This window comes from Scyliorhinus canicula, chromosome 1 (genome assembly GCF_902713615.1).
Source record: "Scyliorhinus canicula chromosome 1, sScyCan1.1, whole genome shotgun sequence".
In the NCBI taxonomy this organism is placed as follows: Eukaryota; Metazoa; Chordata; class Chondrichthyes; order Carcharhiniformes; family Scyliorhinidae; genus Scyliorhinus; species Scyliorhinus canicula.
The window spans coordinates 61,810,989-61,823,991 of NC_052146.1; the positions used below are offsets into that span (position 1 = coordinate 61,810,989).

Genomic DNA, 13,003 nt, shown 5'->3' on the forward strand with positions numbered 1-13,003 from the left:
ACGTGTTGATCAACTTGCAGCTAATGGGCCTGATTATCATTCAGCCTCCACTCTGGACATTCTAAATGTGCATCAGTGGTACAAAGTGTGCCGAAAGCTGGCATTCGCACGAGTAACTGGTGCAACTGGCAATAGAAAACAGACCCGGAGCTGAATAAAACCACTTCATAAAGTTTCCAGGATACGCTATTAAAAAAAAATAATAGATACCCTGGAGGGATTTGCAGGCAACAATCTTTGTTTCTTTTTGTGGTATATGACATCATCTGAAACTCGTTACTGGTCTGTTGGCCGGTAATTGCTCCCAGGTATTCCCTCTGCATTTAACTTGGTGTTGGAGCTCCTTCATATGTTCAGACTTCATTCTTGGAGCACTCTGTTTCACTCTGGCAAATGGAGATAATTGAAAGCAGCACGGGACTGGAACATCTTGTTCACTGTTTTGTGTGCAGCAGTGATGACCTTGGCTAGCCAAGGATAAGTCAACAAGTGTGCTTAAAACAACCCAGAAATGTCCAGAGATTCACAGAAGGCAAGTTGTTTAATAGCCTGACCTACCTGGTGGGCTCCTTCGCCACAGCTCCTCTCCTTTTCCCATTTCTGTTGACCTGCTGTGCATTTTCAGCACCCTGTGTCAACGTTTTCGATTTCTGACATTCATTTTTTTAATTTATGGCCATATTGTTGCATTTTAATGCCATCCTTATTATGCCGCCCAGTAGCCTGTGGTGCCCGTTCCCATGGTATTCCCATTCAAGAGGAGGCAGGGGCATAGTGGTGTTGTCACTGGGCGAGTAATCCAGACGCCCAGGTAATGCTTTGGGGACCCAGGTCCAAATCCCACCACGGCAGATGGTGAAATCTGAATTCAATAAGTATCTGTCAATTGTCGCAAAAACCCATTTGGTTCACCAATGTCCTTTATGGAAGGAAATCTGACGCCCTTCCCTGGTCTGGCCTACAGGTGACTCCAGATCCACAGCAATGTGGTTGACATGCTAACTGTCCTCTGAAATGGCCTGGCAAAATACTCAATTAAGGGTAATTAGGGATGGACAAGACATCGATGCCCACATCCCATGAATGAATTTTTAAAATGCTGTGCCTACACATGACGTGGCGCTCTCTCCCCATCAGCACAGGAAGGCTAACCGGTGCACAGTAGTTTTATCTTCTCACTCATGTTTGTTTCAAATACATGAAGACTAAAATCTCTGCAATGTTTAATCCTGGAGCAGTGATTCAAGAAATTATAGTCCCAATATCAAAATAATATGTGAAGGTGATTTGGGGGCATATGGAAAAATGCTCTGACAGATCAGCGACGTTCGAGTCCCAAGGATGAGTGTAACACAAAAGTGAGGAAAGAAAATCCACCATTATTTCAAGGTTGCTTTATTTAACATAGGAAAGTAATCCTAATAAATAATTATATTTCCAGAAATCCACTACTATAATTCAGAACTTGCTCCCATTCCTTATTATCCCTATGGGCGGCATGGTAGCACAGTGGTTAGCACTGTGGCTTCACAGTGCCTGGATGCCAGGTTCGATTCCCGGCTTGGGATACTGTCTGTGCGGAGTCTGCACATTCTCCCCGCGTCTGCCGTGGGTTTCCTCCGGGTGCTCAGGTTTCCTCCCACAAGTCCCGAAAGACGTGCTAATCAGGTGAATTGGACATTCTGAATTCTCCCTCCGTGTACCCGAACAGGCGCCGGAATGTGGTGACTAGGGGCTTTTCACAGTAACTTCATTGCAATGTTAAAGTAAGCCTACTTGTGGCAATAATAATAAATAATAAAGATTATCAGGGTTTCTTTTCATACCTTATCGGAAGAGGGGAAATAAGGCACGCTTTCCTTTTTTGAGAAAATGAAAGTCGGAGCTAGTCACAGAAATTGAAGTCTTTTTTTTAAACTTATAATCTATCATATGTACAGCTGAGTCTTCATTCCACATTATGGCTGGATTTGTTTTTGATTTGAGGAACATGGTTGATTTTGGTACTGCCTGCCATGCTGGCTTTTTGTCAGATACAGTGGTACCCCCCTACTCTCTCAGTGGGGAGTCATGCTGGCAGGAAGCATGAATTGGAATGGGGGCTATAATGGCTGTGCAGCAGCAGCAACAATAGCTTGCATTGGTATAAAACCTTTAACACAGTAAAACATCCCAAGGCATTTTGCAGATGGGGTTATCAAACAAAATCTTACACTGAGCCATGTAAGGAGATATTAGGGCAGATGAGCAAAAGCTTGGTTAAAGAGGAAGGTTTTAAGGAGAGACTTCAAGTTGGACAGAGACGTAGGCTGGGATCTTTTGGCCACCCAGCGACGGGTCTTCAGGCGGTGGAGGTGGGTCACCAATCGCTGCTGTGCTGCCAAAGCCAATGGCCATTGTCTTGCTCGTGGCCTTGCATGGGGGGGGGGGGGGGATTCACCTTCTCTCCAGTGGGAAGGGCTGGAAAAATCCCGGCCATACAGAAAGTTTTAGGAGAGGGAATTCCACAACTCAGGGCTCAGGCAGATGAAGGCAGGTTAGGTGGATTGATCATGCTAAATTGCCCTGTACGTCCAGGGATGTGCAGGTTAGGTTACGGAGGATAAGGCTGGTTGGGCGAGGGAGTGGGTCTCGGTTGAGTGCTCTTTCAGAGGGTCGTTGCAGACTCGATGGGCCGAACAGCCTCCTTCTGCACTACAGAAATCAAGCCTTAATCCACAACACTCACCGTCAAATATATTTATCCTGCCATCTCCTCCACAGGGCTGGGTGTGATCGCCAAAGCACACATGGTTGCATTCCGTGCTGTTTGCCTCCCCGTGTTTCCAGTAATCAGCGTCATTCCCGCAGAAACATGCATAGCCAGACTCCATGCCAGCAAGCTTCAACAATAAATTAATAACGGTGACAAAACAGATATAAAACAGAACGTAGTTACTTTATAAAAATATAGAGAGGATGTTTCACGCAAAGCAATGAGATAGCCAAATGTTATACAATTCATCTTTCCCAATATGTTTTTTTGTTTCGAATTGCTTGCTGTGCAACACTTTCTTTGTCTTCATCTCTCCATCTTTCTCAATTCCCTCCTTCCCCATTAAAGGGGAGTGACAGTGAAACCAGTTTGGTACAGTGGAGGCAGATATGACTTGCAGTGGAGTAATAGGACGCTGCCTTATGATATAAACTAGTAAAACTTCCACACAAAAGTGCCCGTGGTTTTCAATTCGGCAATGAGCACAACTCCTGATTATCAGGAATGAAAGTGGTTCAAATAGTCATCACTGAGGAATCAAAGACTTCTTTAAAACTCTCTAATAACAAGTGCCACCTGTATCTTTACTATGGAAACAAAGGATGGATTTAATGGCCGTGGTGATAGGCCGTTCATGACAACTCGGCCGCAGACATTCCCAGGAGTCCCAAAGTGAGTTAAATCAAATCGGGCATGTACTCGCCGGATGGTGGAGTTTCTGTAGGAAACCAGGATGGGCGTTGCACCTTCAAGAACTGCCGGCCAGAAGTTAGCCGCCCTTCAGTGCCAGTAGTACCACTGGAAACGGTGGCCACTGCTGGAACTGCAGGTGAATCAGGGTGAGGAGCAGCCAATGGAATCCCTGGAACCCAGGTATGTGGGCCTCCCGCACTGGGGCAAGTCAGGCAAGCCCCAGTAAGGGCGAGTGGAAGAATCGGTGTAAAGAGTGGGGCAGTCCTTTGCAGGGCTTTGGGGTGTCTGAGCAGGAGGACCCCTCATACCTTATGTCGCAGACCTGTCAGGGTATACCTGGCAGCCTGCCCATATATCATGCTCGACTGTCACCATCCCACCCAACTGCTGCTGGAATTCTGCCAGTTCTTTCAACTTTTTACCCTGCATTGTTCACTCAAAGGCCCCAATTGGCCTCACGGTGGAAGGCCAACCTTGACCCTCCCTGCCCAGACTTAATTGGATGTGTTGGGAAAGTGATGGGCACTCTTACGATCATAGAATCCCTGCAGTGCAGAAGGAGGTCTATCAGCCCATTGTGTCTGCACCGACCTTCTGAAAGCTCACTCTGTTGAGGCCCACTCCCCCGCCCAGCCAGCCCTATCCCTGTAGCCCCATAAACTAACCTGCACATCTTTGGACACACAGGGAGAAAGTACAAACTACACAGACAGTCACCCAAGACTGGAATTGAACCTGGGTCACTGGCGCTGTGAGGCAGCAGTACTAACCACTGTGCCATCATGCTGACCATGTATTCTGTACCGTTCCTTCCCGCCCTATTGTATGGCTCCCCCTTCCCCCAGCCCACTCCCAGGAAGATATCAAATTCCATCCATGGAAGAAGGTCATTTGGCCCACTCTGTCTATGGCAGCTTGTGAAGTACTTTTTGTCCACTTGAGCAGTCCACTGATATCTTCCTGCAAAGTATAGCTTTCTTCCTTACTATGAAAAGTACTACCGACTTTTCTATCATTTGCGAACGATCCGCCTACATTTAATGGATTTGGTACTGAGTCTGGCAAACCGCACTGGAAACAACCTTCCAGTCACAATTTTAAAAATCACCCATAACCCTTTGCTTCCTACCACATTGAGCTAATTTTGGATCCACTTTATCTTCCCAAAAGGAAAAAAAACAGTTCGGACTAGTATTCATATTTCCCCGTTTTGCTGTTTTTTCCTTCTGGGTTGGATCTAATGAGCTTTTATTTTTCTGCCATGTGAGGGGACCATGTTAAAATTTATGTTGACGACAGTAAATGTGCTATACTCATCGACCCTCTTTTACCTCCTCAAAAAATTCAATTAAGTTATTCAGACATGATCTTCCCTTAACCAATTCAGGCCGTCCTTGATTAATCTGGCCCTATTCAAAATTCTGCTGAACCCAAAATTCTTTCCAATATTTTCCCCACTGCTGATGTTAGCCTAATTGGTCTCTGTATTGACTCAGTGTCTACCTTCATCGATATTTAAACATTGATACACTATTAGCAGTTCTCCGGCACCATGCCTGTAGCCAGAGCGGATTGGAAAATTAGATGGCCCACGTGCCCTTGGTTTCCCAACTTTATCTTAATACATTACTTTCAGACAGTGGTTCTTAATCTTGTTACACTGGTCTGTTACACTGGGTCTATTCAACAAAACCCATTTGTGGCAAACTAAACACAAATAGGTCCCCACTTTCCTCTTCGCTTCCCCTGATGCACTTCCTGGTCTCACTACCGGGCTGAGATAATCCTCTCTCTCCGTCACGGTCATTCTGCTCTGGGAACAGGACCATTGCCGCATGTTGCAGACTGGCATTCTTGACCTGGTATACTTCTGTTGGAAGATCAGGAACTTCAGCTCAAGCATGCGGCAGAGAATTCAAACCTGGGGCAAATGATAGCATTGGGTGGAACACGGAGCGTGAAACCAGCTGTGTGGAAAAGTGAATAATGACATGCCCCAGCCCGGAGGTCCTCCACAAATAGAGAACCGATGGCCTTGGACTCTCAGCTTCCCCAATGAAGCTGTGTGGAATATATGATTGTAAATGGATTAGAGTCCACCTCACAATGTCACCGTGCAACATGATCCCTTTAAACCATGCATTCAAAATATTTCATATTTTTCAGAAACATAATAGACGGGGACAGGAAAAGAAACATTTTGCCCGTGCACCTCATCCTGCAAAGTCCCCCGACTCTCCCCCCCCCCCCCCCCCCCCCCCCCCCCCCCCACCCACCCTGCCGCCCCACCCAACACAATTCTCAAGTCGTATGTGGTCTAAATGTGTTACATCAGAGTTGCCCAGAATCCAAGTGGTTTCACTACCGGTTTGAGTTTCAGAATTGCATGTCATTCACTTCTTTCCATTCCAGCTTAAATTTCCTTCCTTACATTGTAGCTTTGGTAGCTCATAAAAATTAATTTAAGAGAATAAAACCGGGCTTTACCTTAAATCGCTTACTCCTGCAAAATGTAATGCAGGTCTGGATGGTCAGCTTGTTGGAGGTTTCACTGCTGCCTGATAAAGGCGGTGGGTCACCATTGTCTTTAAAACAGCCCAAGTAGCCCGGCACTGAGGAACAACAGAATGTGTTAAATTAGCACAAAGTATGGCACTTTCATCACAACCATAGTTAGCTATTCAAATTAATTCATTAAAACTTAGCATTGCTTTGCTTGAGATTGAATTGCATAGATTTCTTTCTGTTAGGTCATACTATTAAAGACCAAAAGTTGGAAACGGAGCTCCAGTTCTACGGTACCCCCTGCCGAACTTTTTCAAAGATTAGCCTATATCACACTTCCACAGGCACCCTCAGCTGTGGCACCTGGACATCCTATGGAGAGGTTGTCCCTCTCCACAATCACAGCCAGGCAGCTGTGGCCATTTTAAATTTGGAGGGTGAATCCATGTTGCGACACCGTCTCTCTCTCTCTCTATCAAGAATCGGAAGCTCCCAACTAGGCCGGAGGAGCTGCCAATATGTCAGGGCTGGAAGGCGCCCCATTGGTCGTCCAGTCCCAGGATCCTGCCAGCTGTACTGAAATGGTCAAGGAGCCCGTGCCCTGCCATTAATTGGTCTGGCCCCTTAAGAGTTTTGGTGGTGTATCTGGAGTGTGGCCGGACCTAAACCTGAAACAGCAGCCGGGCCCCTACCCAGAATTGAAAATCCCAGCCCTAACTTGGCACTGCAGGCTAGTTCTGCGGTGCAGTGCACTGCAACACTGGGGAAGCTGGGATGCATTTTGATTGTTAATCCGCACATGAGCAAAACACAAGAAACATTTACAAAACTCCACTCTTCATGGTTGCTACTTTCCAACAGTGGTCCCCACAATGATCTTTGCTTAACCAGCTCAGAAAGTAAATGACAGACAATTTGGCTTGCACTATACTCAGTAAGATAGTCAGACGGAACTTTAATTAAAATTCCAAAAATCGTTGACTTGTGCAGTCACTTTAATCCCCAATTAGCAACAGCACAGCATATTTGCAGCACATCTGTGTGAAGCAAGTGGGAATGACGCATAACCAGCATCACTGTGCTGCACCAGGGACACATCCGAGACTGAGAACGTCCCACTGACCCCAGTGTTAAGAATGAAGGTGTTAATACGGAATGGAGAGAGCATGGAAAAGATTCACAAAGACGACAGAATGAATAGGTAAGAACATTAATTCTCAAGATTAACTAGACAAACCTGGCTTGTATTTCCTTGAGCCTAAAATATTCAGGGCGGATCGGATATCATAGACTATCATAGAATTTACAGTGCAGAAGGAGGCCATTCGGCCCATCGAGTCTGCACCGGATCCTGGAAAGAACACCCTACCCAAGGTCAACACCTCCACCTTATTCCCATAACCCAGTAACCCCACCCAACACTAAGGGCAATTTTGGACACTAAGGGCAATTTAGCATGGCCAATCCACCTACCCTGCACATCTTTGGACTGTGGGAGGAAACTGGAGCACCCGGAGGAAACCCACGCACACACGGGGAGGAAGTGCAGACTCCGCACAGACAGTGACCCAAACCGGAATCGAACCTGGGACCCTGGAGCTGTGAAGCAATTGTGCTATCCACAATGCTACCGTGCTGTCCAAGATCATTGTGGGGATGTGGGTATTGAAGACGTCAGAGACAGGGACACTACGCACTGCGCCAAACTGGTGGGCAAACTGCAGTCCGGGGCAGACCCATCAGTGTTCTGAGTGCGGACCATGAACCATTTTGTTGACTGTTGCCCACGCACACAGTTGCCTGATTGCACTGGTTTCTGTCCGCATAGATTTCACCCTATCAGTATGACTAAAGTGTTACCCACATTAAGCAAGAGCACATGAAGTGAGGTGCGTGTTGATTGCCCACAACATTAACTGTGAGAGTCGTGCACTCCCTCTGCGTCCAATCAAACTGTAAATATTACTTTTGTTTTCACAATTTAAATAAATAAGTCAATAAATAAATAACCTTTTATGGTCACAAGTAGGCTTACATTAACACTACAATGAAGTTACTGTGAAAAGCCCCTAGTCACCACATTCCGGCGCCTGTTTGGGTACACCGTTGATAGTTCTATGAATAAATTAATGTTTAAGCATTTTCTATAACTCGTTATGAAATATTTGACATGTATAAAACGTATTCAATCTTATTCATGAGTCATGGTCAGTAAACATGCCTAATTTCAATCTTGTGATCTACTGAGCTAACGGAAGTTCAGTCATGTGGCCCACTTCCAGCCTAGGTTGCTTATTACTAACTTAGAGAATTTAGTGTTAAGTAATGGTTAGGGATTTGGAGTCAAGGCAGGTAAGTGGAGTTAGGGTGCCAATCAGCCATGATCTAATTAAATGTCAGGGTAGACTCAAGACTAATGTTAAGAATGTAGGAAACAGGAACAGGAGTAGGCCATTCAGCACATTGAACTTGCTCTGCCATTTAGTAAGATCACACCAGCATCTTAGCTACACCTTCCAAAATTACTCCCATATCCTTTGATTCCCTTAGTCTCCAAAAGTCTATTGTTCGCTGACTTGAATATTTCTCAAGTGAAGCTCCATTCATCAAAACAAATTACTTCAGTCCTAGGGATGCAATTAGCTGCCAAAGGGCTCAAAGATCAGGGCGCGATTTAACCAAATCTAACCGGAGTCCCATGTTGAGCGCGTTTAGCCAAGTTTTTTCTGCTGCTCTCAGCGCCGAGAAAAACCACGCTATCTAATTAGACTTGGTTGCAATCCGGGGCCTCAGCGGGGAATGCCCCACCAAGGCCGCACTTAGTCCCGTTTCCTGCACTGAGGAGCTCCAATCACCAGAACTCCTCAGTGTCAAAATGCAATCTCTTGACATCCCCCACTCTGATGTAACCTTGGACCCCCCAAAGTCTCAGCTCACCATCAAGGGGGTTTCCGGGCCATCGCGGGGGATCTTAGTCGGCAGGCTTGTTAGATCCCATAAGCGGGAACACCCGGAAAAGTTTGGCCATTGTTTCTATATTGATAAATACAGCAACTAAATTGAGCACAGCAAGATGTCATAAACAGCAATGGGATAACTGACTAATTAAACATCTTCAGTGATGCTGGGTAAGGGATAGATGCTGCCCAAGACACTGGGAGAACTCCTTTGCCCTGATTTGAATGGTGCAGTAGGTGCTTTATTTTACACCCATCTGACATGGCAAATGAGACTTGAGTTTAACTTTTCACGAACAGGAAAGTTAGGATACAAAATATCTAATTTTAACGTGGGGAGGAAATCAGGACATTTTGTGTGGAAGAACTGTCAGGTCTCCTGAAGCCTGAGGCTTTTTGAATAGAACATGGCCGGGATTCTCCATTCTGAGGACTATGTCCCCATTCCGTCGTGAAAACCGGCGTCAACCACTCCGGCGTCAACAGCTCCCGAAAGTGCGTAATTCTCCGGCAGGGTTTGCGCCGTTCCAGCTGGCGCCAAAGGGACGGCACGAGTTTGCGCATGCGCTGAAGGGCCGAGGTTCTCTTCTCCGTGCCGGCCATGGGGGAGCCCTACAGGGGCCCGGCGTGGAAGGAAAAAGTGCCCCCATGGAACAAGCCCGCCCGCAGATCGGTGGGCCCCGATCGGGGGCCAGGCCACCGTGGAGGGACCCCCCCCCCCCCCCGGGATCGGATCCCCTATGCCCACGCTGACCTACCTGCCAGGTCCCGCCGGTACGTGCGTTGAGTGATTCACGCCGGAGGGACTGGCCAAAAATGGATGGCCGCTCGGCCCATTAGGGACCGGAGAATCGCCGGGGGGTCCGCTGCCAACGGCCCCCGGCAGGGGGTCGGACAATCCCGCCCCATGTTTTTAACACTTGGTAGCATAGTGGTCAGCACTGGTGCTTTACAGCACTAGGGACCTGGGTTTGATTCCCAGCTTGGGTCACAGTCTAAGCATGTTTTCTGCGGGGATTTCCTCCGGGTGCTTCGGTTTCCTCCCACGGTTCCCGAAAGACATGCTTGTTAGGTGAATTGGACATTCTGAGTTCTCTCCCAACAGGGGCCAGAGTGTGGCGACTGGGGTATTTTAACAGGAACTTCATGGCAGTGTTAACAGAAGCCTAATTGTGACAATAATAAAGACTATTATTACACATTCCCCTCTGATGCGCGATCAATAACCACAGAAACGAAGGAGTAGTCCGAATTGAAGGCTTTAATCTACAAGATGTTTCCCCAGCAGCTTGAGTACAGAAAGAACGATGGCTGCTGGGAAACACGGGTTCTTATACTCCGCCTCCTTGGGCGGAAGTACCTTCGTCTTGACCAATGGGAAAGCAACACTTGGGCCAATGAGCAGCGAGCCTTCTCCACCAATAGCAGCTCACACTCCCAGGTACCATAGTACCTCTAGTCATACTACCACACCCTCCAAAGGGAATGACAGCAGGAAGCTGTTAAACTTCTTGCTGTCAAGGAATCACAGTGAGGTTTGAGGTGGATCAGGAAGGTCCATGAACCTGAGTCAGGCCTGTTCCTCACAGCCAACAAAGAACCTTCAAAATGATTACCTCAACCTTCTATATGCTGGGTCCATTCCTTCACCGGTGAGTTCAGACTGCTCACTCACAGTGAAAATAGTGTATGTATCCCGATGATATCACCAGGGTGTGGTGTTATCACTTAACATAAGCCCCCACTCCTCTGAGACGGGTGCCCTTCCTATGCCTGTTGTCTATCTGGATAACATGATGAGAGGCTGGTACAAACTTTCCCTCACCATTATTTTAACTCCTCTCGCCTGTGCTATTCCCGCCCTGTGGCCTGGAAGCAGGTAAAATCCCCTGAGACAGTCCTACCAGCAGCAATGGTGGAAGAGACAGCCAAAGATTTGACATTAAATATTTAACTGGTGTGGGAAAGAGACAGGGGAATGAGACAAGTGAGAAGCTCTTTCAGAAAGCCAGCATAGATATCATGGGGAAAATGTCATGCAATGGTTAAAGACAAATTCCAGGGAGACACAAATCAAACTCAGTAATTTTGGAGTCGGAAGTCAAATTGGTATGTTTTGCACCCAAAATTAGTGGAATAAGGAGTATATTTCCTAATTGACAGAATGAAAATCGAAATGCCAAATAGCTTGGGTGCAATCTTCCGGCCTCGTTACACTCTGGCTCAAGCGAAACGAGGCCGGTGAATAACAGGAGAGGCAGAAAACGAGATCTGTGCCAGGCACCAAGCAGTTTGAGATGCAACCGGCCCGCTTAGGTAGGCAAACCGGGATCTCGCCGTAGCGTGGCAAGAAACTAATTATTATCACTTAATTCCTATTTCCATACAATTAACTGGAGTCATCCCTTAACCAACGGTCTCCTATCATTTAGCAGCCTCCCCAGCAAGTGTTCACGCTGGCGCCGATTAGTGCTCCTTTTTAAAAACGTGAACCTGGAGGAAGGTCTTCTGTGGGGAGCTGATGAGGTGAGTAGCCATCTTTGCTCGCAGGCAAAGGGGGCCCGGGGGCACTTGGCTTGCCACCTCAGGGTTCGGCGGGGGATGGGAGACCAGTCGCAGGTGTGGGCCACCATGGGAAAGGGGGGAGGCACTTGGGGGGAGGGGGCATCATGGGAGGGGATCAATGGAGGATTGGAGGGTCCTGGGGTGGGAGCCACTGCTGTTTGTCAATCTAATACCCTCTTCTAATTCCTTACAGATATTGAACGCTATGGCAGGGATATTGGACAAAGAAATTGCCCTAGTAATGCTGCTGCTGGGCCGAGCGGCTAGACGCCAGAGACGTCGGCAGCAACATCGTCTGCATATGCTCGAGGTGGCGGCCCATGTGCCGGACCCCGCCCCACACCCTGAGGACTTGCCCGCCCATCAGACCAGGGAGGGACCCAGAGGCAGAGTCCCACGATGGCACAGGGTGTACAGGCCTCTCTGGTCCTTTGAATAGATGATGGACAGCGCATGCCGCTGGAGGCTCCGCCTCAACATGGTGATGGTGTGGCATCTGTGGCTATGTACTCGAGGACTTGGCACCAGGTGGAGGAGGAGGACACCCCCTCCCGGTGACTGTCAAGGTCACCGCAACTCTGAACTTTTACGCTTCAGGATCATTCCAGGGCTCAAGCGGAGACCTGTGTGGCATCTCACAGGCCACAGCCCACAGGTGCATTCGACATGTCACTGTATGCCCGGACAGAAAACTACATCATTTTTGACATGGACCAAGCCGAACAAGATGCTCGGGTTGCAGGTTTCTCCACAATCGCCAGGATACCCCAGGTCCAGGGGGTAATAGATGCAACGCATGTTGCCCTGCGCTCACTGGGACACCTGGGGTACCCTATGTTAACCGAAAGGGGTTCCACTTCCTCAACGTACAGCTCGTGTGCGACCACCAGATGAGGATTGTGCATGTGTGTGCCCGCTTCCCAAGGATGGCAGCTACATCCTGGGGCAGTCGGTAATCCCTGGCCCCTTTGAGGAGCTCCCCAGGATGGGCGACTGGCTCGTGGCAGATAAGGGATATCCACTGAGGACCAGGCTAATGACTCCAGCACGGAGGCCGGTGACCATGGAGACCTGGTACAATGAAGCCCATGCAGCCACCTGGGCTGTGATTGAGCAGTGCATCGGATTCCTCAAGATGTGGTTCCGATGCCTCGACCGTTCCGGAGGTGCCCTCCAGGGTCGCCCGCTTTCTGGTCATCTGCTGTGCCCTCCACAACCTCGCACAGCAGTCGGGCAATGAGCTGGAAGTTGGTGATGCGGAACATTTGACTACCTCCGAGCAGGAGGAGGAGGAAGACGAGGATGATGAGGCGGCGCTGGAGCAGCAGAAGTTGGAGGACGAGGCCTGAGAGGAACCGAAGGACCAGCCGGAGGCTGCAGGACAGGCAGTAGCGATGAGGGTCTGGCAAGCCCAGAGGGATAGGGAGGCCTTCTACTTGCCCGATTCACTTAGGAAGTGGCCTGGTACGTCACTCCCTACCCCCATTTTCCACCTTCCCAGGATATGTGTCACATTTCTCCAGGGTGC

The 13,003-nt window shown here is 48.3% G+C and overlaps 1 protein-coding gene across 1 annotated transcript in view; it reads right to left on the reverse strand.

Annotated features, from left to right (window-relative positions):
* kremen1 (kringle containing transmembrane protein 1) overlaps positions 1-13,003 on the reverse strand; it is a 224,400-nt gene that overhangs the window by 69,975 nt on the left and 141,422 nt on the right. Inside the window, 2 exon segments of the mRNA XM_038791451.1 lie at positions 2,729-2,882; positions 5,936-6,060. Of these exon segments, the coding sequence (XP_038647379.1) occupies positions 2,729-2,882; positions 5,936-6,060 (279 nt within the window).